The sequence below is a fragment of the Eriocheir sinensis genome, chromosome 50 (assembly GCF_024679095.1).
Source record: "Eriocheir sinensis breed Jianghai 21 chromosome 50, ASM2467909v1, whole genome shotgun sequence".
NCBI lineage: Eukaryota > Metazoa > Arthropoda > Malacostraca > Decapoda > Varunidae > Eriocheir > Eriocheir sinensis.
This window is the reverse complement of record NC_066558.1, coordinates 3404954-3431026: the sequence shown is the minus strand read 5'-3', so window position 1 is coordinate 3431026 and position 26073 is coordinate 3404954. Positions and strand designations below refer to the sequence as shown.

General features: G+C 46.1%; 1 protein-coding gene across 1 annotated transcript in view; it reads left to right on the top strand.

Annotated features, from left to right (window-relative positions):
• LOC126982274 (glutamate receptor ionotropic, delta-1-like) overlaps positions 1-25296 on the top strand; it is a 49451-nt gene extending 24155 nt beyond the window's left edge. Inside the window, exons 2-11 of the mRNA XM_050834265.1 lie at positions 20632-20732; positions 20837-20924; positions 21070-21228; positions 21331-21419; positions 21583-21728; positions 22524-22738; positions 22996-23157; positions 23248-23354; positions 24496-24659; positions 24790-25296. Coding sequence (XP_050690222.1) covers positions 20695-20732; positions 20837-20924; positions 21070-21228; positions 21331-21419; positions 21583-21728; positions 22524-22738; positions 22996-23157; positions 23248-23354; positions 24496-24659; positions 24790-24860 — 1239 coding nt within the window. The 5' untranslated portion in view covers positions 20632-20694 and the 3' untranslated portion in view covers positions 24861-25296. The remainder of the gene's footprint in view (positions 1-20631; positions 20733-20836; positions 20925-21069; positions 21229-21330; positions 21420-21582; positions 21729-22523; positions 22739-22995; positions 23158-23247; positions 23355-24495; positions 24660-24789) is intronic.
• The last annotated feature ends 777 nt before the right edge of the window (positions 25297-26073 follow it).

The window sequence follows — 26073 nt, the reverse complement described above, 5'->3', positions numbered from 1 at the left end:
CCATCTCCTCCTCCTCTTTCTCTTCTTCCTCTTCCTCCTCCTCTATATATTTGTCATCATCTTAATCATCAGTGTTATCCTGCTTCTCCTCCTTTCTCTTCTTCTTTTTTTCATCTCCTCTTCTTTCTCTTCATCCTCTCTTCTCTTACCTCCTCCTCATCCTGTTCCTCTTTCTCTTCTTCCTCTTCCTCCTCCTCTATATATTTTTCATCATCATAATCATCAGTGTTATCCTTCTTCTCTTCCTTCCTCTTCTTTTTCTTCTTCTTCTTCTCCTCTTTCTTTAAGGACCTGAACATACTCAACAATGTCGATCACTTGAATTAATTTTTTTTATCCAAACTAACCTCATTTATCTTTTATCCAAGCTAACCTCACAACAAAGATCAATACCTTCAAGCGAGCCGAGGCAGTGAGGGCATCGGCTGGGCCTTTGTTTGACCTTGAACCGAGTCATCCAACACTGCAACAACCTTCCTGAAAAAATAAGGTGCAGACGATCAACTCCTTAAAGTATCGCATTAACGGATATGTCGCTGCGAGAGGAATTGATTGAACGTTCTCTTGTGTATGCAAAATAAGTGCTTTAAGTTCTTCTGCAGGTCACTGAAATGTATGACGAGTAGATTAGATCATTAGAGCAGGCAGCCTCGCTATGAGCCAACGAGGTTTCTGTTGCCTCCTCTTTCATGTTTTCAGTTTTCTTCCTCCTCCTCCACCTCCTTCTCCTCTTCCTCCTCCTCCTCCACATCCTCCTCCTCCTTCTCCTCCTACTCCTGCTCCTGCTCCTCCTCGTCCTCCTCCTCCTCCACATCCTCCTCCTCCTCCTTCTCCTTCTCCACCTTTCTTCCTCCTCACCCTCCTTCTCCTCCTCCTTCTCGTCCTCCTCCTCCTCGTCCTCCTCCTCCTCCACATCCTCCTCCTCCTCCTCCTCCTCCTCCTACTCCTCCACATCCTCCTCCTCCTCCTCCTTCTCCTCCTCCACCTCCTTCTCCTACTCCTGCTCCTCCTCCTCCTCCTCCTCCTCCTCCTCCTTTCCTTCCTTTAGTGTATCCTCCTTCAACACCCTTTTAGCATTTCCTAAGTTATTTCTCCCGCACTCTTCCTTTATGCTTTGGAGTGAAAATTATGCTTTCACTTTTCTTTGAGGTGATTCTTGCTATATTTTCGAGTCACAGGGAGGATCTTTTTATCTCCTCTTCCCCCTCCTCTTCCTCCTCCTCCTCTCCTTCTACTTGTTTTCCTCCTCCGTTCTTTCTTATATCAGTTTTCCTTTACCATTTTTTTTCATTTGAGAGAGAGAGAGAGAGAGAGAGAGAGAGAGAGAGAGAGAGAGAGAGAGAGAGAGAGAGAGAGAGAGTGCGCCATGTCCCCTTCTTTGCTTTCCTCCTTTCCTCCCTTCCTCCCTTATTCCCTTCCTCCTTTCATCCTTTCCTCCCTTCCTCCTCCTCCTACCACGTGTTATAAGCCCCTCCTCCTCCTCCTCCTCCTCCTCCTCCTCCCTTTACCTGTTCTGAAGCGTCTGTGTCGTCGTATACTAATGAGACGGTCTGAAAGGAAGGTAATTTATGATTCTTTGGACTTCGTATGAATATTCGTCACGCCGTGTCCCCCAAGTGCAAAATATTTTTCGTTCTTGTTTGTTTCTCGTTTGATTCCTTATAAATAATTAGAGGGGGAGTGCTGGAGGTGGTGGTGGTGGTGGTGGTTGCGTTTCACAAGATAGCGTTCAAGTTTGTCACTGAGTCAAAGCAAACCAAGAAGGGGGTTGGGGGGGGTAGAGGAGGAGGAGGAGGAGGAGGAGGAGGAGGAGAGGAAAGGTTACACAGTTTGTCAGGTGGGAGGGAGGGAGGGGTGGATAGGGGATCATTTTCCTCCTTCCTTCCCTCCCCTTTCCTCTCTCCTCTCCCCTCACTCTCTCCCTCTTCATCTCCTCCCTCCTTTTCTCTTTTCCTCTTCCCCTTCTTTCATTCCTTCTCCTCTATCATCTCCTTTCCCTTTCTTCTCCTCTTCCTTGTTCCCCTCTTCTTTCTTCTCCTTTCCTCTTCATCTCCTCCCTCCTTTTCTCTTTTCCTGCACCCTTCTTTCATTCCTCCTCCTTTTTTATCATCTTCTTTCCCTCTCCCATTTCTTTCCTTTTCTTCTCCTCTTCCTTCTTACCCTCTTTATTTTCTCCCTCTTCATCTCCTCCCTCCTTTTCTCTTTTCCTCTTCCCCTCTTTCATTCCTCCTCCTTTATCATCTTTCCCTCTCCCATTTCCTTCCCTTTATTCTCCTCTTCCTTTAGACTCCCTTTCTTCTCCTTCCTGACCCTCTCTTTCCCTTCCCTTCATTTTCTCTCCCTTATCATCTTCGTTCCTTTGTCCTCCTCTTCCTTTCCTCTCTTTCTCTCCCTCACCTCTTCTTACCTTCTCCCTTCCCATTCCTCTCCCGCTCTCCCCTCCCTCACTCCCTTCCCTCACTCCTCTCCCGTGGTGAGAGACAAAATCCCTCCCTCACCCCCCTCCTTTAACACCCCTCTCCCTGCCCCCTCCTTTAACACCCCTCTCCCTGCCCCCTCCCCCCCCTCTCACTCCCCCCTCTCCATCAAACCTGAGCTAATTGAGGAAACGTTGCCTCTGACGACGGAAGAGACGAGAACGAGGAGGAGGAGGAAGAGGAGGAGGAGGAGGGATAGAAGAAAGTGAGACACGGAGGAGGAGGAAGAGAGAAGAGAGGTGGGAGGAGGCAAGGAAGGGAGGAAGAAGGCAGGAATTGACATGAGATTGATTGGTGGGTTAAAGGAGGTAGGGAGGTAAGCAATATTAGGTAAGGTAAGGTAAGGTATGGTAAGGTAAGGTAAGGTATGGAAAGGTAAGGTATGGTAAGGTAAGGTAAGGTAAGTTAAGGTATGGTAAGGTAAGGTAAGGTAAGGTATGGTAAGGTAAGGTATGGTAAGGTATGATAGGTAAGGTAAGGTATGGTAAGGTAAGGTAAGGTAAGGTAAGTTAAGGTAAGGTAAGGTATGGAAAGGTAAGGTATGGTAAGGTAAGGTAAGGTATGGTAAGGTAAGGTATGGTAAGGTATGATAGGTAAGGTAAGGTATGGTAAGGTAAGGTAAGGTAAGGTAAGTTAAGGTATGGTAAGGTAAGGTAAGGTATGTTAAGGAAAGTGAATGAAGAAAAGAAGAACAGGGAAGAAAATAAAAAGAAGAAAGGGGAGGAAATAGAAGAAGGGAGACGTTAGGTGAAGGAGAAGGAGGTGGAGGCAGAAAAGTAAGCTGGAGAAAGAGGAAAAGTAAGCGATGGAAGGAGGAGAAAAGAGAAGTAAGGATGGGAGGGGAAAGACGATATGAGAGGGAGGAGAGAGAGGAAGGTAAAAAAAAAAGGAGGAGGAGGAGGAGGAGGAGGAGGAGGGAGAAAAAGTAAGGAGGAGAAAGAGAAGTAGGAATGGAAGGGGAAAGATATGAGTGAAAGGGAGGAGAGAAAGGAAGGTAAAAGGAGGAGGAGGAGGAGGAGGAGGAGGAGGAGCAAGCGAGCGATAATTTGTCATACTCTTTCGTCCGCTCATATTTTCCCTCAATGGCAAAATGACAGGATAAACACGGTACATATTTCACAAGCTTTCTTCCATTCAAGAGATGGTTCTAACTCAATCAAAAGCAGTTTGTATATCCAGTCATTCAGGCGGCGGTGTTGACGGAACAGACTCGCGCCGGCCCGACCCAACACCGCCCTTACGACGTGGCGACTCCAAGGGCGACGAGGGCACAGTAAAGGCACCCAGCATTGGACCTTACAGCGGGCATTGAATAAGAGGAATAATGCCCAGGGCGACTCGGGAGACGTTGAATAGATGCTAGCAAGTGGAGGGCGGCTGAGAGAGAGAGAGGGAGAGAGAGAGAGGGGAGAGGGAGGGAGAGAGAGTTTTAATTGGGCGACAGTGGAGGAACCGAGTACACGCCTCTCATGTATTTTGTCCTCCCGCCTGAAATAGTATTAAATATTCCCCCCACACACCTGCACGCACTCCCATTGACTCGTATCAGGTATGTACAGGTGAGCCGCTCTGTAGTGACCCACGTTTCTCTCCTCCTCCTCCTCCTCCTCCTCTTCCTTCTCCTTACTTTTCTTCAGGAGTTTTTTTTTCTTGAGCCGACTTATCCGCCACTGTAACAAACTTCCTTCAGAGGTAATTAAGAGGAAAAACGATTAGCTCCTTTAAATATCGCGTTGATCGTTACTTCAATGTGACGTGGGTGAAGCAAACCATCCCACACCTCCTTAGAGCAAGCGTTTTCATCTCTTCTGCGGGTTACTGAATTACCTGAAGAGTAGATTGAATCACTAATACAGGTAGTCTCGGTGATAGATTTTCTGTTGCCTAATCTTCCATATATCCATGTTTCCTCCTCCTCCTCCTCCTCCTCCTCCTCGTCTCAAAAGAAGAATTCCGTCCAGCTCTGAATAGCTTACAGAAAAATGGGGAAGGATCTACCTAATTATATGAACAGGTGAACCCAGAGGTATCAGTCTTCTCTCCAACCCCGGCCAGGAAGAGGAGGAAAGGGGGGAGGAAAGAGAATTGAAGAGGAAGAGGAGGAGGAGGAGGAGGAGGGGGAGTATGAATGGAAGGGTATGAGGAGAAAAGAGTGGAGTGGGAATGAGAGAGGGAGAGAAGGAGGAATGGAGGGAGGGAAGGTAGAGAGAGGAGATAAAAACTTAAGGGAAATAGTTGGGGAGGAGAGGGAGGAAAGAAAGAAGGGAACACATTGAACGGAGAGATTTGGCGGAACGAAGGAAAAAAAGATGATTATGGAAATGCTTGGATGCGACAATTTAGGATGCTGAGACGATACGTGAAGATTATATATGAGACTTTTTTTTTTGAGTTAATGAGTTATTGTTATTAAATCCTTGCTTCTTCTTTTTTTCTCCTTTTTTTCATTTTTGTTTTTATTTTGTCTTTTTCATCTTCTTTTTCTTCTCTCTCTTCCTCCTTCTCTTCTTTTTCTATTTCTTCTTCTTCTTCTTCTTCCTCCTCCTCCTCCTCATCGTCATCCTCGTCCTCGTCCTCCTCCTCCTGTCCTTCAATATGCCTTCTTCTTCAGTATATTCCGAGCGCTGATCCTCCGCGAAGCCCTTACATGCCAGCCTCCTCTTTGCGACACTCCGAACCCTTGACTCACACGCTTCGAAACTGCTTCAGGGCCTCGAACCCTTGACTCTTAGTGCTTCACGAGGCCTCATGAAGCAGACGGCAGAGAAGACACTTGTAGGAGAGAAGTTGACATGCTCTCTCTCTCTCTCTCTCTCTCTCTCTCTCTCTCTCTCTCTCTCTCTCTCTTTTACTCCCTTCTCCCTTCACTCCCTGTCACTCCCTTCCTCCCTCTTATCTCTCCCTTTTCCTCCTCCTCTCTCTAGTTTCTTCCAGATCTCGGTCTTTCTCCCTGATACATCCTTCCTCTCCCTACTCTCCCTGCATATCCTCCCTGATCCTATTCTCCCTCTACCCACTCCTACTTCATGACCTCCTCTCCCTGAATCTCCCTTGCACTTCTTCTTAGCCTTTCTAGTGTTCGATTCTCTCCCTGAAACGTCCTTGCTCTCCCTGCATATTCCTCCCTGGTTATATTCTCCCTCTTTTCACTCCTACTCCATGATCTCCTCTCCCTAAATCTCCCTGACAATCCTTCCTGGCCTTGCTACATTTCGATCCTCTCCCTGACATGCCCTTGCTCTCCCTACTCCTCCCCCACCTCCCCCGGGCACTCCCAGATCTCTTCCCTCTCGCCCGGCACTCCCAAGGCACTCCCGAGCCACTCCAGTCTGGGTAACATTGATTCGGTGCCTCGTGTTCCCGCCTCGCCCTCGGGTTGTATAATTTGCCTCCTGACACGCTGGTCCTTCACGTGGCACCGGGGGGGGAGGGGGGATGGAGGGAAGAAAGGATCGAGGGAGGGAGGGGAGGGAGGACAGGAGGGATGGAGGGAAGAAGTGAGGGAAGGAAGGAACGAGGGAGGAAGGGAGGGCAGGAGGGATGGAAGGAAGAAGGGAAGGAAGGAAGGAACGAAGGAGGGCAGGAGGGATGGAAGGAAGGAAGGAAGGAGGGATGGAATGGCTGAAGAGAACAGGAGTAAGGGATGGAAGGAGGGAAGATTGAAGGAAGAAAGGACTGAAGAAAGAAGGGCAGGAGAGATGGAATGACTGAGGATAGGGAATGAGGGAGGGAGGAAGGGAGGGAAAGGATACGAAGCAGGAGGAAAGTTGAAGGAGAAAAAGTTGAAGGAAGGAAAAGTAGATGGGAGCCTATTGATAACTGTGTTCCAATCAATTCCCCTTATCACTTTATCCCATCATTTTGTCCCATCAACTTAATCTCATCACTTCGTCCCATCACTTCTCATCCCTCTTATTCATTATATTCCTGTCGGTTCATTCAATTCATCCCATCAGTTTGCCCCATCAATTTAAGCCCATCAACTTGTCCCATCATATCACTTAATCCGTTTTATTCTCCAGGAGAACTTTTTTAGCACATCCCATCAATTTAAGCCCATCAACTTGTCCCATCATATCACTTAATCCGTTTTATTCTCTCTCCAGGAACTTTACCCCATCAACACATCCCATCATGTTAAGCCCATCAACTCGTCCCATCATATCACTTAATCCGTTTTATTCTCTCCAGGAACTTTAGCCCATCAAGTCATCCCATCAAGGTGTTCCCATCAGTAGGACAGCCGTCACTTCTGCATCACCTCGTCATCTCACGCCCAATCTCCCTTCACCCTAACCACTGAAATTTGAATGTAGTATTGATTTAGGAACCCTGGCCCTCCCACACCCACCTACCACACCCACCTACCACGTAAAGCTACATAGACTCACTCCATTTGCCATTTGCCTGCGCCATGACGGGCTTAAGCCGGCCATCAGTCCCCTGAAGAAAGCCTACCGGCGCTATAGGCGAACACGTAAAATATTATTATTATTATTATTATTATTATTATTATTATTATAAGGAAATAATCTCTCTCTCTCTCTCTCTCTCTCTCTCTCTCTCTCTCTCTCTCTCTCTCTCTCTCTCTCTCTCTCTCTCTCTCTCTCTCTCTCTCTCTCTCTCTCTCTCTCTCTCTCTCTCTCTCTCTCTCTCTCTCCCGGGAGTTGGAGGTAAATATAGGGAGGAAAGGCTTTATACCTTCAATACGGAGGGATGCTGGGAGGAAGAAAAGGAGAAAGGGAGGAGAGGGAGGGAGAGAGACGTGAGGAGGAGATGAGGAGCTGAGCGATAAAGGAGAGAAAATAGGAAAACGGCGATAACAAGAACGAAGGAAGGAGGAAGAGGGGAGTATGATAAAGATGGTGTTGATAGTGATGGGGGGATGGGGGGTGATGGGCAATGGAATATATAAGCTTATCCTAACCCTGCCTCCCCTTCCCCTCTTGTCTTCTATTATCCATTCCTTCCCTATTATCCATTCCTTCCATTCCCTATTATCCATTCCTTCCATTCCCTTTTATCCATTCCTTCCATTCCCTTTTATCCATTCCTTCCATTCCCTATTATCCATTCCTTCCCTGTTATCCATTCCTTCCATTCCCTATTATCCATTCCTTCCCTATTATCCATTCCTTCCATTCCCTATTATCCATTCCTTCCATTCCCTTTTATCCATTCCTTCCATTCCCTTTTATCCATTCCTTCCATTCCCTATTATCCATTCCTTCCCTGTTATCCATTCCTTCCATTCCCTATTATCCATTCCTTCCCTATCATCCATTCCTTCCATTCCCTTTTATCCATTCCTTCCATTCCCTATCATCCATTCCTTCCCTATTATCCATTCCTTCCATTCCCTATTATCCATTCCTTCAGTTTACCTTTCCTTAATTCCCTTCATCCTTCTGTTAATCATCCCCTTTTTCCTCCCTTTTCCTTTACCCTATTCTCCCCTAAGCTTTCTCTCTCGTTATCCTTCCCTTCAGCCTCCCTTCTTTTTTCCCTTTTCCTTTACCTCCCAATTATCCTTCATTTCCCTTCAGCTCTCCTCTTCCCCTTCACCACCTGTTTATCCTTCCCTTCTCTAAGCGTTACCCTCCCCTTCCTTAATACTTCTCCATACCATGCCCTTCACTCCCTCCTTTTCCTCTCAGTCATCCCCTTTACCCTTCCCTTCTGCTCCCCTCTCTAAGCTTCACTGTTCCCCTTCACCACCTCCTCAGCCTTCCCTTCCCTTCCTGCCCTGCGTCTACCTCTCTCCATTGGCTCAAGATGGCAGGTAAATATCAACTCACCTTGCGTCATGGGGGCAGAGAACAGTCTATCGCACCATCCCTTAAGACCGGTGCCCCCATATGGAAACAAGCGTGATTCAGCCTTTACGGAGCACCCTTTCTTGAGGTCAGACTAGTGGCGGGAGGCTGTGAATCGGGTGGATCATTGAGGAACAAACCCCGGGAAACATGTCTGAATCAAAGGGAAAACACGGGAACAAGGAGTCTCCGATTAGCGCGGCGTCTCACGGGAACTGTTCAATCTGAGGCGGGATGAATGAAGGCATGGTTACCGCGGGTGCTCTTCAAGTGATGGCTTCCAGGTAGAAAAATGCTCCACGCGAACCTGAAGGGGAAAAGATGGGCGGGTTTTGGTAGCTCGGGGTCCCATGGGCAGCCTCTCACAGCCCCAGGAGTCCCGAAGGAGGCTGGACGAGGAGGCGGAGGAGAAAGGGAAGGTATAGGAAGAGGAGTGAGGGGAGATAGAGGATGCTTCTGTATGCTGTGTATGGGTATTCTTTTCTCTCTCGGCTCTCATATCTCTCTCTCTCTCTCTCTCTCTCTCTCTCTCTCTCTCTCTCTCTCTCTCTCTCTCTCTCTCTCTCTCTCTCTCTCTCTCTCTCTGTTTATTCATTTTTCTTTCTCTTTTTTTTTCTTTATTCTTTCTTTCCTTCCTTCCATTCTTTCTTTTTCTTCCTTTCTTTCTTTCTTTCTGTCTTTCCATCTCTCTCTCTCTCTCTCTCTCTCTCTCTCTCTCTCTCTCTCTCTCTCTCTCTCTCTCTCTCTCTCTCTCTCTCTCTCTCTCTCTCTCTCTCTCTCTCGATAGGGGTGACTTAAGTATTTTCTGAAAGTGAAAGGCGATGAATTGTAGATTTTGAAGACGATGAAGATGAAGACGAAGATGAGAACAAGACAGACGCGGCGAAGATGAGGAGAAAGTGGAAGTCCTATGACGATGACTGACGAACATAACGACTAGAAGAAAAACGAATAGGCGGAGAAATAAGAGAAGAGGAATGGTGAGACGGGAAGAAGGAGGGAAAGAGGAAAAGGAGGAGGACAATGGGTACAAGAAACCATAATGGGAGGAGAGTGAGAAGGAATTGAGGGAAACGGAGGAAAAGATAAAAGAAAAGAAAAAGGAGGAGGAGGAGGAGGAGGGAAAAGAGAGCTGAAGGAGGAGGAGGAGGAGGAAAAAGAGAACTGAAGGAGGAGAAGGACCAGGAAAAGAGAGCTGTGGGAGGAGAAGGACCAGGAAAAGAGAGCTGTGGGAGGAGAAGGACCAGGAAAAGAGAGCTGTAGGAGGAGAAGGACCAGGAAAAGAGAGCTGTAGGAGGAGAAGGACCAGGAAAAGAGAGCTGTAGGAGGAGAAGGACCAGGAAAAGAGAGCTGTGGGAGGAGAAGGACCAGGAAAAGAGAGCTGGAGGAGGAGAAGGACCAGGAAAAGAGAGCTGGAGGAGGAGAAGGACCAGGAAAAGAGAGGTGTCGGAGGAGAAGGACCAGGAAAAGAGAGCTGGAGGAGGAGAAGGACCAGGAAAAGAGAGCTGGAGGAGGAGAAGGACCAGGAAAAGAGAGCTGGAGGAGGAGAAGGACCAGGAAAAGAGCTGGGGAGGAGAAGGACCAGGAAAAGAGAGCTGGAGGAGGAGAAGGACCAGGAAAAGAGAGCTGGAGGAGGAGAAGGACCAGGAAAAGAGAGCTGGAGGAGGAGAAGGACCAGGAAAAGAGAGCTGGGGGAGGAGAAGGACCAGGAAAAGAGAGCTGGAGGAGGAGAAGGACCAGGAAAAGAGAGCTGGAGGAGGAGAAGGACCAGGAAAAGAGAGCTGGAGGAGGAGAAGGACCAGGAAAAGAGAGCTGGAGGAGGAGAAGGACCAGGAAAAGAGAGCTGGAGGAGGAGAAGGACCAGGAAAAGAGAGCTGTAGGAGGAGAAGGACCAGGAAAAGAGAGCTGGAGGAGGAGAAGGACCAGGAAAGAGAGCTGGAGGAGGAGAAGGACCAGGAAAAGAGCTGTGGGAGGAGAAGGACCAGGAAAAGAGAGCTGGAGGAGGAGAAGGACCAGGAAAAGAGAGCTGGAGGAGGAGAAGGACCAGGAAAAGATTGCTGTAGGAGGAGAAGGACCAGCAAAAGAGAGCTGGAGGAGGAGAAGGACCAGGAAAGAGAGCTGGAGGAGGAGAAGGACCAGGAAAGAGAGCTGGGGAGGAGAAGGACCAGGAAAGAGAGCTGGGGAGTAGAAGTACCAGGAATAGTGAGCTGGTGGAGGAGAAGGACCAGGAAAAGAGAGCTGGGGGAGGAGAAGGACCAGGAAAAGAGAGCTGGGGGAGGAGAAGGACCAGGAAAAGAGAGCTGGAGGAGGAGAAGGACCAGGAAAAGAGAGCTGGAGGAGGAGAAGGACCAGGAAAAGAGAGCTGGAGGAGGAGGAGGAGAAGGAAAAAAAAAGCTGGAGGAAAAGGAGGAAGGGAAAAGATAGCTGTAGGAGGAGAAGGACCAGGAAAAGAGAGCTGTAGGAGGAGAAGGACCAGGAAAAGAGAGCTGTAGGAGGAGAAGGACCAGGAAAAGAGAGCTGGAGGAGGAGAAGGACCAGGAAAAGAGAGCTGGAGGAGGAGAAGGACCAGGAAAAGATGAGGAAAGGTGGAAATGAAATCAGAAGAGGAAGAAAGGGCCGCGGCGGGGGGCATGAACACAATACTCTTTGCATTTGCGGAGAGAAATTGTGAACATAAATCCAGGAAGCGGTTATGATGCAACAGCGTGAACAGCAAGTCGCGATAGAGCCCCGACCCGCCGCAGCCAGGGAAATATTAGCTCCCCCGTACTTGTTAATTCAAGACATTGCTTTTCAAACTAAACATGATTGTACTAAGTTTCCATGCTCGCGATTACGAAGCACTGGTATTTCCTCTTGATATAATGGCAATCTTCCGTACTCTTACAGAAAAATGAACAAAGAATTACGAAAAAACGAAGAATATGAAAACAAGAACATTAAATGGAAGAATATTTTGTATACTGACAGGGGAAACAGGAGAGTGTGTGTGTGTGTGTGTGTGTGTGTGTGTGTGTGTGTGTGTGTGTGTGTGTGGAGGACAAAGTCTGGAGCTGACGTCACGTATTTCCATTTTAATACGAAACTCGACCTTCGAATGTAAAAGGATGTCAGAGGATGTCATTTTGCGATGGGACCTTACCTTCCTCCCTCCCTCCCTCCCTCCCTCTCCCTCCCTCCCTCCCTCCCTCCCTTCTCTTACCTCCTCTGCCTCTTCGCCTCCTTCCATGTGCTTTCTTTCCTCTCCTAAATGTCTCCCTCTTCTTCCTCCTCCTCCTCCATCTCCTCCTCTCCTCCTTACCTACATTCTTTCTTTTTCTATCCCTCCTTCCTCCATCCCTCTCTCTTCTCTTCCTCCATCCCTCCTCTTCCTCTTCTCCTCTCCCCATTCTTCATTCTACTTGTTGTTTTTCTTTTCTTTTTCCCTCCTTCATCCATTTCTCTCTCTCCCACTCCCTCTCCATCTCTCCTTTCTCCCTCTTTCCTCCTCATTCCATCCATTCCATCCCTCTTCTCGGTTTCTCTCCCTTCTTCCTCTGTCTATTTATCTCTCTATCTATCTATTTCTTCCTTCATTCACCCTCCCATCTTCCCTTTTCCTTCCTACCTTCTCTCCCTCCCTCCCCATCTCCACCTCTCCCTTCCCTCCTCCTTCCCCTCCCTTCCTCCCTCCTTCCCAGCCGTCAACGCGATTTTTGATGCAGAAGAAATCTTGTATACCTTTTTGAGGACGAGAGAGAGAGAGAGAGAGAGAGAGAGAGAGAGAGAGAGAGAGAGAGAGAGAGAGAGAGAGAGAGAGAGAGAGAGAGAGAGAGAGAGAGAGAGAGAGAGTAAAATTGAGATAGCAAGAGAGACAGAAAAGTCAAAAGGGATTTACAAGAGGAACAAAAATTGAGATTAAAAAGAGGAAAAGGAAAAAGAAATAAAAGGAAATATACGGAGAGAGAGAGAGAGAGAGAGAGAGAGAGAGAGAGAGAGAGAGAGAGAGAGAGATAAAATGAAAGTGTGTAGAGTTTATCAAGAGCTGAAGCTGATATTTTCTCTCTCTCTCTCTCATCATCATCATCATCATTATATTGTTATCCTACTACTACTACTACTACTACTACTTCTACTACTACTACTACTACTACTACTACTACCACAATCATAGTTATACCAACCTACGACATTAAACCAACACGAAAATAATACACAAAAACAATATATTAATTTACTTCCCCAACACAACCTCCTCGATAATGAACAGAATATTCCCTTTTGCCGCTCAACCTGTACTTCTTAGGGAAAATAAATATAGAAAGACAGTGAACGAGACAGAGAGAGAGAGGAGGATGGAAGTGAGCAAGAGGAAGAGAGAGAGGAAGGGGAGAAGGAATAGGAGATAAAGAGGGAGAGATGGGACAAGCTGAAAAGAGGAAAGAGAGGAATGGAAGGAAGAGGAAAGGAGGGAGAGACTGGTAAAGAGGAATAAAGACAGACTAGGATGAAAAGGAGAGGAAACAGAGAGAGAGAGAGAGAGAGAGAGAGAGAGAGAGAGAGAGAGAGAGAGAGAGAGAGAGAGAGAGAGAGAGAGAGAGAGAGAGAGAGAGAGAAGGTGTCTGGGCTGAAAAATGTTACCAAAACCCCGGGAACGAATATCCTCTCGGGCGACGTGAATATTGAGAAGGAGAGAAAATTAATGTCAACGTTTTGTTCATGTCGCGTCAGAAATTGGTTTATGCGCCTTTTTTTTTTCTTTGTTATCATCCCCGTTTTCCTTTTTCTTTTCCTTATTCTTTCATTGATTATTTTCCTCCTGGTTCTGTTTTTAGTCGTTTATCTATTTTTAGTGTTTTGTGTATTTTATTTTATTTTATTTTTTTTCTGTTTTTCGCGCTTCTTCGTTCCTTGTTTTATTGTTTTTTTCATTATTCATTTTCAGGTCTATTCATTTCATGCTTTGTTTCTTCATTCAGCTCCCCACAGGCACAGGATAGATCTCAAGCCTTCCACCTCCCGACGCCCTGGGTATTGAGGTCTTGCAGAGTCAGAGCTGGAAGGTAAATTCACGATGTAGCTTCTACGATCAAGCGCCTCGACATATGATTCGGACTCCCTCTTATCGTATCCTGGCTTTGTCCTCGTCTGTGGGTGTTTTAGGATGTCGTTATGAGAGTAGCAACATCCTCTCCAAATGGGAATCGCTTTTTTGGGGGGGGGACTTTGATAAACGGCCGCCTGTACGATCACATTACATCGAAAAAATATAGGATCAAAGCTTTTTTTTGTTGTATTGAATTCTTTTGTTCGTGTTTTTCATTGGGGTTAACACTTTTTTCTTTGGTTTCGTCTGTTTGTTAGTGTATTTAGCTGAAACCAGAGAAGAAAAAGGATCAGAAACTTTATATGTGGCATCGAATTCCCTTGAGTATTGGTTTTGAAGAAGATATTTTGGATTTCGATTTTCGTGAGGATGTTTTTCATCGTATCCCTGAAATTCCATGTGCTTTCTTATCATAAATTATCTCATCCTTTCGCTTATCATCTCTTAAATCACGATATACCTTTCTCCCTCAAATTCCTTTAGTCACACCTCAAAACTAGGACCAAGAATACAGTGTCTGATTACCACCGTTTTCCTTATCACCTCTTGCGTCATCACATACCTTTCATGTTCAAATTTCTTTAGTCACCCTTCAAAAATTTTTAAGACCAAGAATACAGTGTCTAATTACCACCGTTTTCCTTATCACCTCTTGCGTCACCATATACCTTTCACGCTCAAATTTCTTTAGTCACACATCAAATAAAAATTAAGACCAAGAATACAAGAAATTGACCTCTCTTTTGCCCGCTCATAACTTTTGTCTCTGTAGGAACGACGATTAGCGAGCTTATTTTTATTACACCTTTTTTTTGTGTTGCCCTTGAGCTGTTTCTTTAGCTGTAAAAAAAAAAAAAGTGTCTAATTACCACCCTTTTCCCAATTACACTCTTTATCACCGTTCACCCTTCATCCTCAAATTTATCGCGCCATTTAATACCTTTCCTCGGGGCGTGTTTTGTTTCTTCAGCCACACTCGAATGCACGCGGCTGTTGACTGTCTTTTGTTGGTGTGTTTTCTGCCTTGTTTTGGGACCCCGTAGGCAGCGGTCCTCCCGGGTGGCTCAACAAACACGGCCCACATTGTAAGCTTTATTTGGATATCATTTGCCTCCTTTCCGCTCGTCCGTTCCCCTCGTCCTCCCCTCCCGCCCCCCTCACCCCTTCCCGTCTCTCCTTTCAATGTCCTCTGGTTCTTTAGTATTGCAACTTATTAATTTTTCCTTCTTGTCCCTCCTCCTCCTCCGTTTTGTCCCTCCTCCTCCTCCTCCTCCTCCTTCTTCGTGTCCTTCTTCTTCGTCTCCTCATTCGTGGTGTTTTTATTTGTTTTCATCAGATTTCTCCTCCTTCCTCATTTAATTGCCCCTCCATTCAGACGTACAATTAGTGATATAAAGACGGCGTGGAAGAGTTGGTTCTCTCTCCCTTTCTTCCTCTCTCCCTCCCTCTCTCTCTCTCTCTCTCCCCTTCTCTCTCTCCCTCCCTCCCTTTATCTTTTTTGTTGTCGAGCACACAAAGGTTCATAGTCGCGGTGTTGTTATTTCTTAGATTATTCACCTCTCTCTCTCTCTCTCTCTCTCTCTCTCTCTCTCTCTCTCTCTCTCTCTCTCTCTCTCTCTCTCTCTCTCTCTCTCTCTCTCTCTCTCTCTCTCTCTCTCTCTCTCTCTTAAAACGACATTCAAACGCATAAATAGGCTTAAAATCAACTCATGTACGCACAAAAGGGTTTCAACTAGACAAAGGCGCTTCTAAACTTGCCTCACTTACCTGAAAAGAAGTTCCCACCTAGAAAATGCCTCAAGATTGACTACACTAGATAATCGAAACACTTATTAAACTGAAAACCCGAAGCTAAATGGAGAGATGGAAAGATCAGATATCGGAGATTCTATCGGGTATTCTTGTCTTTTTTATTATTATTTCCCGACATTCTTCCGAAATGACGCTGGGGCCGGGCCGGGAGGTCTTAGTAAATGAAAGAAGGAATCGATACCCGAAGAATTTTATCAACAGCCGTGAGGTGAACGCTATAGTAGTTCCACACACACACACACACACACACACACACACACACACGAAAGATACACTACATGGTTAATAGAACTGAAAGCTTTCCACATTGGCGAACTAACGGGAGGTGTATGTAAACGTATAGAGAGATTCGAACTCTATAGCGTTGAGGGAGGCAAAGGAGGAGGAGAAGGAGGGTGTTTGATCTTGTATATAGGGTCGAATGCCCTTTGCTCAGCTACCAGCAAGCTCGAATGGACAGGGGCAGCCACTCTCAAAAGGAACTTGCTCCTGGCTCACTCGAACGCGGCCTCGGTTCAATACCCAAGCGAGGGAAGGCTGTGTTTGGTTTTCATTTTCATAGCCGGCAGTGAGAGAGAGAGAGAGAGAGAGAGAGAGAGAGAGAGAGAGAGAGAGAGAGAGAGAGAGAGAGAGAGAGAGAGAGAGAGAGAGAGAGAGAGAGAGAGAGGGGGGGGGCGGGGGGGAAGAGAAAAAAATAGAAGGAAGTCAGGATTGAGGTTCAGGCAGTCTTACCAACATGGCACATTCTCCTTAGCCTTCTTTTTCTCCTAATTTTTCTTCCTTTTCTTCTTTTTCTTCTTCATCTCATTATTATTATTCTTCTTTTCTTTTTCTCCTTCTTCTTCGTCATCTTTTATTTTCTTCTTTTTCTTCTTCATCATCATCATCCTCGAATTTTCCTCTTCGGCTTCTTTTTCTTTCTCTCCTTCATCGTATCCCTTTCACCATCATTTTTTTATTATTATTATCGGAGACGAAGCAAGTATCAAAAGAGGAGTGCGGACCCTCCAAGCGGCCTATTCTGCAGCTCCCAAGTACCAGAGACGCCGAATAAGAGAAAAGTAAAGAAGAGGATAGTTTAGACCTTAGACTTAGAGAGACAATAAAGAAAGTAGTAGAGCAAAAAGTAGGCGGCAGTCCGTCTTGATAATATCCTTAAGTTGTCTTCTTAATCTTGGTGTCTTTGTTTGGCTTTTGTTTACAGGTGTGTCCAGTGTCGTGACAACTGCTGAGTGGTCTTTCTGCAGTTCATGTTTCAATGTGCGGAGTGTATTTTTTCAGGAGGTCCTCTATCACTTATGTTCTTTTCTTAAACCAATGGTGGCTGTTATTTACTTCATACTTTTTTCTATGACGATATACTTATAAAACAGTGTTCTTGTGAATTTACAGCATTGTTAGTTTGACAGTGTCCCTTATTCTGGACCAGAGGTGGAATTTAGTATCTCATGCTGATGGCTTGGGGGATGTGAGGTCCCCTCAGTTTTGTTTGCCCAGTCAGGCAGCGCCAAGCTCACTCAGCTGTTTATCCTCCCTTGCGAGCTGGTCCAGAAATAGATACCTGGGGAAGCCTAGGGAGGGTAAACTGTGATAAGCTGGATATCACACATTTCCTGTGTCCAAGGGTTGTAGGTTCTTATCATACAGTGCCTTCCCCACCACGGGCCAAAGGGCCAACGAGGCCATGCGCCGCTTTAGTGTACAGATGTTCTTTGCTTTATTTTTTGCCTTTACGTCAAATGCACCAAATTTGTCGCTCGCAGATACTTTTGAACTTCAAGAAATAAGCGAGATACTGCCACAATCCTAACAGGCATAATTGTACCTCGAAAACAGCGACGTTATTGAAGCAGACGGCACCAGGGCTGCGGGCGGCAGGCACCGACCTCTTCCTTTGTTTTATCATTATTTTTGCAACAGTCAGTAACTACATTTTCCTACTATGAGGCAGAAAATAGAACCAGTTATATAATACCTCATGCTGGCGTTTTGAGACAGTCATCCATGTCAGTCCCTGGGCGGGGAGGGGCACTTCACCGTTTTCTCTACTGCAACTCGGCTCCCGGCAAAAGGGCGTTTGGATTACTTCGTGTATTGTAATTGTATCGTAAGAGAACAGCTTGAAAACATTATAAAATACATTTTTCTATACGTATAATTACTAAGACATTAATTTGGATAGCTATCGTATGCAGGCAGTCATGATGGCCGCCCCAGCACCATGGAACAAGGCTTGGCTGCAGGGTGACGGAGGCGCCGCGGCTTACGTCTATTTGGTGCTCCGAGGAGGCGAAGAAAACGGTTGCTTTGCGATATTTAGGGATGACTCTTGAAAGGTCGGCTAAATGGTGGTCCTTCCATATTTAAGGTCGATTGATTGATAGTTTATTATTGCAAGTAAACAAGAAAGAAGAAGGGAGAAGCATGCCATGATTATACAACTAAGAATACATGTTGAAGTAGCACCAGGAAACTAAAAACATATAATAGGACAAGCGCTAAAAAAATAAAGGCCTTGATTTAGTCGGGGCCTCAAGGGAGTAGACATAAGGGACTGAACATATGAACTCACTCTAGGGGCAAAGGCAGGTCATACTTCCGGTTGTTTCCAAATAAATAATAATAGTAATAATAATAATACTCCTTTCTCTCGCCAGGCCCAGTATTATTGCCTCTTCTCTCTTCTCCCCGTCCTCCCAGAAGACAGTTTTGGGGTAGGAAGTCGGGAAATATAAGCGGCTGAGTACGACAATCTGGCATCGTCGGGACTAAAGAGTCGTATTGCAACACATCGTCACCCAAGAACACATATTTGACAAGGCTTTCGTAGGAGTTGTGGGCATTTCCAGGAGTAGTTTATAACCCTGGTGGTAGTTTGACCCTTCCTCTGTACCATGAACCTGAAGAAACACCTATTTGACAAGGCTTTCCTAGGAGTTGTGGGCATTTCCAGGAGTAGTTTATAACCCTGGTGGTAGTTTGACCCTTCCTCTGTACCATGAACCTGAAGAAACACCTATTTGACAAGGCTTTCCTAGGAGTTGTGGGCATTTCCAGGAGTAGTTTTATGACCCTGGTGGTAGTGTGACCCTTCCTCTGTACCATGAACCTGAAGAAACACCTATTTGACAAGGCTTTCGTAGGAGTTGTGGGCATTTCCAGGGGTAGTTTTATGACCCTGGTGGTAGTGTGAGTCTTCTTCTGTACCATGAACCTGAAGAAACACTCATTAGAAAATTTAGAACCCGACTGACCCCCTCCTTGACCTTTTGAAATAGGTGGAGTGAGAAGCGAGCTTGTCTTATCACACCAATTTTCCATTAAGCTTGAGCCATTCTTTCAATTATCGTAAATTACCTGTGTTTCTCTGGGACTTGTACCAATTACACTTCAGTACGATAAGTGATACTACTGTTAAGAGAAATGTACAAAGCAAACATTGGAGTATCGGCCCAATTACGGATATATAACGGATAGCCGATGTTAATAGCGGATATTGACTCGCATGTATTGGGTAATGGAGGTATGCATGATTTAGGCCATCAGATAGCACCGGAATGTATGAAATAGATTTTTATTTGCACAACGCGTGATATACAAGATGGAATAGTATATATCCGACATTGTTTTGATTATGACATGACATTTTAAGAGCGAGCGAGCGAGAGAGAGAGAGAGAGAGAGAGAGAGAGAGAGAGAGAGAGAGAGAGAGAGAGAGAGAGAGAGAGAGAGAGAGAGAGAGGAAAAAAGTTAAAAAATGAATAAAAATACAGTAATTGGACAGAATAAAAAAAAGTATCATTGCTATTATTATTATTATTATTATTATTATTATTATTATTATTATTATTATTATTATTATTATTATCATCATCATCATCATCATTATTATTATCGAATTCTGGGACAGCGATGTGGCACGGTTGGCACTGGGCTGGCAGCATTCAGTGGTGTGGTAGGTGTGTGGTATCATTTAACAGCATTTTCATCCAAACATAAGACAGCGTTTATAAAATGCAATTGATGTCATCGACTTCACATAACTGCTGATTAAGTCACTTGTACGCTTTGGACGAATGTGAGTTATACAATAGAATGTTTTCATTGTCTTCTATTGGACAAGTTTGTTATCATATTTATCTCTTTATATCATTGATACTATTATTATTATTATTATGATTATTATTATTATTATTATTATTATTATTATTATTATTATTATTATCATTATTATTATCTTCATTATTATTGTCGAATTCTGAAAAACCAAGAGGAGATTCAGCGCATACGGGCCGGCAGGAGTCCCCACGCTACGAGTGCAGAGCATAAATCTCGCGGCAAACAAACACCAATCAGCGTGTCGGGGCATAATGGTGGCAGCAGTAGCTGTCGGTTTGGGGTTAAGGCTTACCAACACCTCTGCGCGCGACGAACTCCACGAAGAGCACTCGCTATAAGTTATCATCGACGAGGCAACCATTCCTCACTGGTGGCGTGGATCGAGCACTGGACGAACACAATGCAGGCGAACGGCTCCCAAGAGTGTCTGTCCGGTGTGATAGAATATGTAAGTAAATTGTTGGCGTGGGGGCCCGGCCATGGAAGAAAAGAAGCCCCGTATCCTATTTTTTTCGGCTCTCACAATCATGCGGAAATCTAACGGACGGAAGGTGACACACTTAACCCGTCCGCTGCGATTGGCACGGATTTGGCCTTCACTGGTGCCTCTGTGGTGGATAGTGGAGTGTTTCCCATGTGGTATTGGTGTGCTGGATATCCCCTCCCAACTTTACATTTTTCTTCATTGAATTGTAACAGCCACTTTTTGTTCCGCTCCTGTAGCTTAGTGAGGTCTGACTGTAGGAAATCCGCCGTCTAGTGGTTAACTACTTACAATACATTCACCGACCTGGCTACACTGGTGCCTTCGTCTGGAGCCGTTTGTTTGTGTTCGAATTTAGACGCACATTCGAATTGGAGGACAAAATTTGTGTGATAAATGTGTTCGAATTGAGAGGCTTTCGAATCACGAGGTACCTACTTTTGTGATTCTGTGTGCATTCCATTCTTAACTAATCTGGCATTGCACGACTATTTCCTAAAGCCTTAAAAATGATTAGTCAGGTTATTTAGGTTATTTCTTTAGATCTTGTGTCAAACTATCACCAGGCTCATAAAACTGTCCATGGAAAGACCCACAATCTCTAATAATAATATTTAAATGTGGGTGTGCAAGTCTCATATTCTCAGACAGTTCGGGGCAGACACTCACGCACATTTGGTAACGAGGAAGAGGAAGAGGATTAAGACGTTTAGAAGAGGATTAAGAGGAAGAGGTTTAGAAGAGGATTAAGAGGAAGAGGTCTAGAAGAGGATTAAGAGGAAAAGGAAGAGCTGTCCCCGCCACCCTGACCTCTAACTAGCCTTCTCTCTTCCACAGTTTGCCAACGCAGTTACCATCAGTGGGAAGCCTGGGAACTACACATACAGCGGCCCCTTGTTGATGATCCTGGAAATAATAGCTGACCACATTGGACGATGGTGTGTGTGTATGTGTGTGTGTGTGTGTGTGTGTGTGTTCATATATTATTTTTACATTCATTCACTTCCCGTTCAACCTTTTATATTTTTTTTTTTCTTGGCAGCTTCAAGTACACCAGAGCGCCGCTGCCTTACGGCCAGTCCCAGCCCAACGGGTCCTGGACGGGCACCCTCGGCCTGGTGCAGAGAAACGTAAGTATGGTCTTGTTCCGTTTCCTCTGTTCTCTTTGTTCTTGTTCCCTACTCCAAAACAGCCTTTGGGGGAAGATGTACGCATGGGGGTGACGCGAGGACTTGCTGAAAGGACAAAAAATCAATAACTAAACAATCATTTCAGGAATTTGACTTTCTCGCCTCGTTCATCACGCTGTCGCCTGAGAGGATGGCTGCCCTGGACCCCAGCACGTACATCATCCTGGACGAGATGACCGCCGTGTATGTCCGGCCAGGCGTCGAGCCCGACGTGGCAGGCTTCGTCAAGCCCTACACTGCCGGGGTGAGTGGCGCCGACACGGGCCATGCACACTGAGATAACGAGGGAACACACGGGGGTGGTGGTTGCCTCCAGGCACGGCTGAGTGACACCTTCCTCCGCCAGGTGTGGCTGCTGGTGCTGTTCACCGGCCTCTTCGTGTTCGCGGCGGGCGTGATCGTCCTGCGGTGCTCCGGCCGCCCCGCCCCACCAAGGTAACGCCGGGCTGGTGTTTGATCCAGCCACTAGCTGGAAAATATAAAACTTTAACAGGAAGCCATGCAGGCGAAGAGAAAAAAAGCTATCAGCTAGTCCAGTGAAACAGTAGGCATGAGGACACTGTTGCCGGTCCTTATCGTAACTGATTTCTATTGACAGTTCCACCCGCGACGCACCACTGGCTGCCGATGTTCCCCGGGACGCTGCGGCCGACGGTTCAGACGCCGCCGAGGCCGAGGCCGCGGGTTGGCTGGCCGCGGCTCGGCGGGCATCGCTGTGGACCTGGTCAACCATGCTGGCCCACAGTGAGTGCCAGGGAGACTATATGATATGGAGACTTTATCATATGGCCTCCTTGGCGAGCACCACGGCACAAGCTTTACAAGACCTACACTTGCTGGAAGCCTGCGGTGATAAACTGCCTGTACCTTCTAACTAGTATGCATTAGGCGGCTTTATTTACATGCGCTATTTTTTTTCCTTCTAACTACTGTTGACTATTCGTTGGCGATGCGACGCACACAGCTTAGTGTGTGCGTCGCATGAGTGTGAGCACGCTCGCTAAGAGACGTTGTCTGGAGGAAACAAATCCATTACTACAACCAGCAAGTAACGATGAAGCTTCATAGCGCGAGTCGGCCGCCGGTGTTCAGAGCGCGCCGCCGCGGCATGCCGGCGAGGGTAGGACGCGTCCGGCGAGGCTCTGCTCCTGCCATTACGTAGAGAAATAGAAATGTTGAAAGCCAAACGTGAATGGCATGAAAGAGACCCCGGGAAAAGTCCGCTGCTGCAAACTGTGTACGCGGAAGACTAACGTATGACTTGATGCGACGCGTGCAGCAGAGGCCGCGCCCAAGCAACGCCGTGGTCCTCGACATGTCCCGCCGCTGCGAGGGACTCACGTCACTCAGGGTGGCGGTGCCTCTTATAAGTGTCGGGGACAAAGGCTGCGTTATCCATCTTTATTGTTTGGGCTTTGATCTCTAGCACGGCAGTAAGTTTCAGCAGGGCGGGTGTTCGGTTACTCTTTGGCACCGAGATGATCTGATGGAGGTTTGTTTGTGGTTCTAAAATGGCGTTAAGAGCCTCGGTGTTTTCAGGTGTTCCTTGGGAGCCGTCTAGCGACAGGGCGCGGGTGGTGCTGGGCCTGTGGCTGCTGGCCGTCTTCACGCTGGGCTCCGTGTACTGCTCCAACCTGAAGGCCATGCTCATCCTCCCGAAGATTAACCTGCCATTCGACAGCCTGGAGCAGCTCGGCGACACGTCCATTCGCACCCTTGTGTTTCAGGATTCGCTGATTCATCGTCAGATAGAAGTGAGCGCTTGAGGAAAACACGAGGCCTCCCAGAATGTGTTCAGGCACAGTATCGGGGCAGTCCCCTAATGTCTTTTTTCGTAATACTCTTTTTTTTTTACAGCAGGATGGCAGTTCAAGGCCACAAAACAGAAACAAATAGAAAAGCCAGCTAGACGCTGCTCTGAATCAATTAAGATCAAAGGTTTTTTGTAATATAAAAAATTCTGATTCTATTTGTTGTTCCATGTAATCTAGGAAAGCTTTCCTCCTGTCAGGACTCAGACATTAACTCTAATCTTGGCCGCCTCCGTGACCAACTCGTGGTCATGCCTGTGGAACAAAGAGGACTGGCCTTCGCACACCTGATGAGCGGAAGGGCTGCCGGCATTTCCTTTTACCAGGGAATTATTTTTGGCCTTCACCAAGATTATTCGGTAGTAAGTACAAGTTAAGCGTTTCGCCTTACATTTAATGAGTTAATTGGCCTGTCAAGGAAAAGAATATAACTTTCCTTTTCTTTTCCTCAGAATGGCAAGTGCAATTTGTACATCCTGTCCCGCGGCTTCCTGGGACCCACGGCCCTCACCCTGGCCTTCCCCAAGGGCTCACCGCATAAGGCAAAGTTCGACCGCGTGTACGTACTTGTGTTATTTTAGATCCTGGACGTGGCGTGGTCGTCCAGGTGTTGTTACGTCTGCTCACCAACAAGTGTAGAAGACTTTATTATTATTTTTTTATCTATACATTTTTTTATGGTCAGTATGTACAATATGTGTGATTCAGGAATTTATGATCAGCTCCCACTTGATATCAGTTGAAGAAATAGCCAACCCGAGTAATGAATGACTGAATAATTGCTGACGAGACTTAGTGGTAGTATGTTGCCACACGTCCACAGATCTGAATTAGGACGTCAGCTCTATGGACAGAAAATTGCTAGAACAAATTAAGTAAGAATCGAGGAAGCACTCCCACTAAAGGGGCTATTACACTGGGCAAACTTTCCGTGGATCTTCAGTCAAACCACGATTTCCGCTGGCGTGGTTCTCATATTTCCGTGGTTTTCTGACGTGTCCACGATCTTCCAAAGCTACGGTAGATTTTCTTGAAGGACGACGGTATTACTCATCATCTTCATCAGCAGCAGCAATAACAAGAAACAAATGAGAACCACGCTAGCAAAAATCGTGGTTTGACTGAAGATCCCCGGAAAGTTTGCCCAGTGTAATAGCCCTTTAAGGAAGACACTGGTGAATGAGTTAAGTAAAAAGGAGGGCAGCGCTGCGTGACGAGGGTATAGTGTTCTGTTCTGGAGGTTGTAGGCTTTACTGTATCTCTATGTTACTAGAAATAACAATAACCCTTTGAAAGGTTGTCCGTGATTATTGCAAATACAAGTGATGAAACAATATCACTGAGAGGTGTATTGAGGCTATGCTGTATCCCTCTCTTACTGGAAACAACGAGTATATAACCATTGGAAAAATATCTCGTGATTAATCCAAGTACATTTAATAAAACATCATATTCTTGATTAATAATATAACTACATTGGAATTACTACCAGACACATAACACTCTTACCTTGTATGAAATCCAATGTTAAAGAAAAGTGATATGGACCGATGCCCGGCGGAACGGAGCACTGACCCTCGCTACCCTTCTTGGCCTTCCTCGTGCCCACCACCAAGCGGGATGCAGCGTAGCCTCTCCCGTACGTGTGTCTTACGAGCCCCACCTTGGGATAACTTCACATTACATTTTCCTGGCCACAGCATCGTCGGCCTGCGAGAGTCGGGCATTCTGGGTAAGCTGTTTTTTAACGGCGTGAGCAATGCCTCCGAGTGCACCAAACCTGTGAGTTCGTCGCTGGCTAACGCTGAGCAGCGCCCACTCGAACTGGCGGACTTTTACGGCGTCCTGTCGCTCTACGCTGCTGGTAAGTATTTTGTCCGGCTCAAGTATGTGGGAGGACCAGTCAGGAGGATTGTATTGTGTGTGTGTGTGTGTGTGTGTGTGTGTGTGTGTGTTATGCAGACAGCCTCGCCATCTCACACGTTCTGTTTCAGGTATGATCATGTCTTTTGGAGCGTTTGCGGCAGAGATGATGGTACGGCCGGGCAAGCGCCGCAGATCTTAGCGACCCAGATATTAATAGCCCGCCAGAGTGAACTTTGTCCTCAGGTTTATTGTTGCAAAAGTACACAGCAAAGGAGGGAGGAACATATGCAGTGATACGTCTAGGAATGTGGAGTATGGCTTCAAATAATGTTTCAGTAGGATATGCCATTAAAGGCGACATCTTTGGTGATATATTCAGGACATCGAATGTAGTTTTCACGCAGTTGTGTAATGAGGAATATTGACCAAGTACTTGATCTTTTTCTTTCCCTTAAAGCTTAAAATTACTTGAACACACCACTGATCTCTAATATGAATGAAATCTAGAAGGAAAAAAATAAAGGAAGAGGAGGAAGGAGACGGAAACCTAAATAAAGAAAAGAAAGAAGGAAAAGAAAGAAATTGAGGAGAGGAAAAAAAGGAAGAGAAAGAAGGTTATATGAGATTGATTGATTGATAGTGATTGATTGATAGTTTATTGTTGCAAGTGATAGCAAAAAAAGAGGAGAAAGAAAAAAAGAAAAGAGAAAAAAGGAGAAAGAAGAAAAAAGAACGAAAGAAAAAGAGGACAATAACAGACATCAGGGAGTGCCGTTACAAAGGCGAAACTCCCGACCGACACCGAGCAATCCCAAGTCGCCTGTGACATCCAGATCAAGTGTGTGTTTGAGTGTTTGCCTGAAAATATATGGTGAGGATATCAGGGACACAGATAGAATGAAAGAGTGCATAAAAGGTTTCTGGGAAGAGATTGGAGGGTTGGGTGAAGTTTTTGAGGTGAGAGAGGGATGTGTAACGCTTGAGAGGAAGGATGCGGATGAGCTGAATGAGAGAATTAGCAGAGAGGAAGTCGAGGTATGTTTGAAGAAGCAGAAGAATTGCAGGGCTGGATGAGATCCCGTATGAATTGTATAAGAATGGAGGTGAGGTGGTGATAGACAGGATGACTGAGCTGTTCAACTGTGTATGGGAGAATGAGAGAGTGCCTCGGGAATGGAACGAATGCAGAGTGACTGATACACAAGGGAGGACATAAGAGTAAGAAAGAGCTGAAGAATTATAGGCCGATAGCCCTGCCTGGCGAATACGGTGGGAAAGATTTTCTGTGCTGTGTTGAATGAAAGGCTGTGTAAGTGGATTGAAAGAGAGAGAGTGCTGGGTGAGGAGCAGAATGGTTTTCGCACAGACAGGAGGGCAGAGGACAATATGTATCTGGTTAATGAGATGATAGA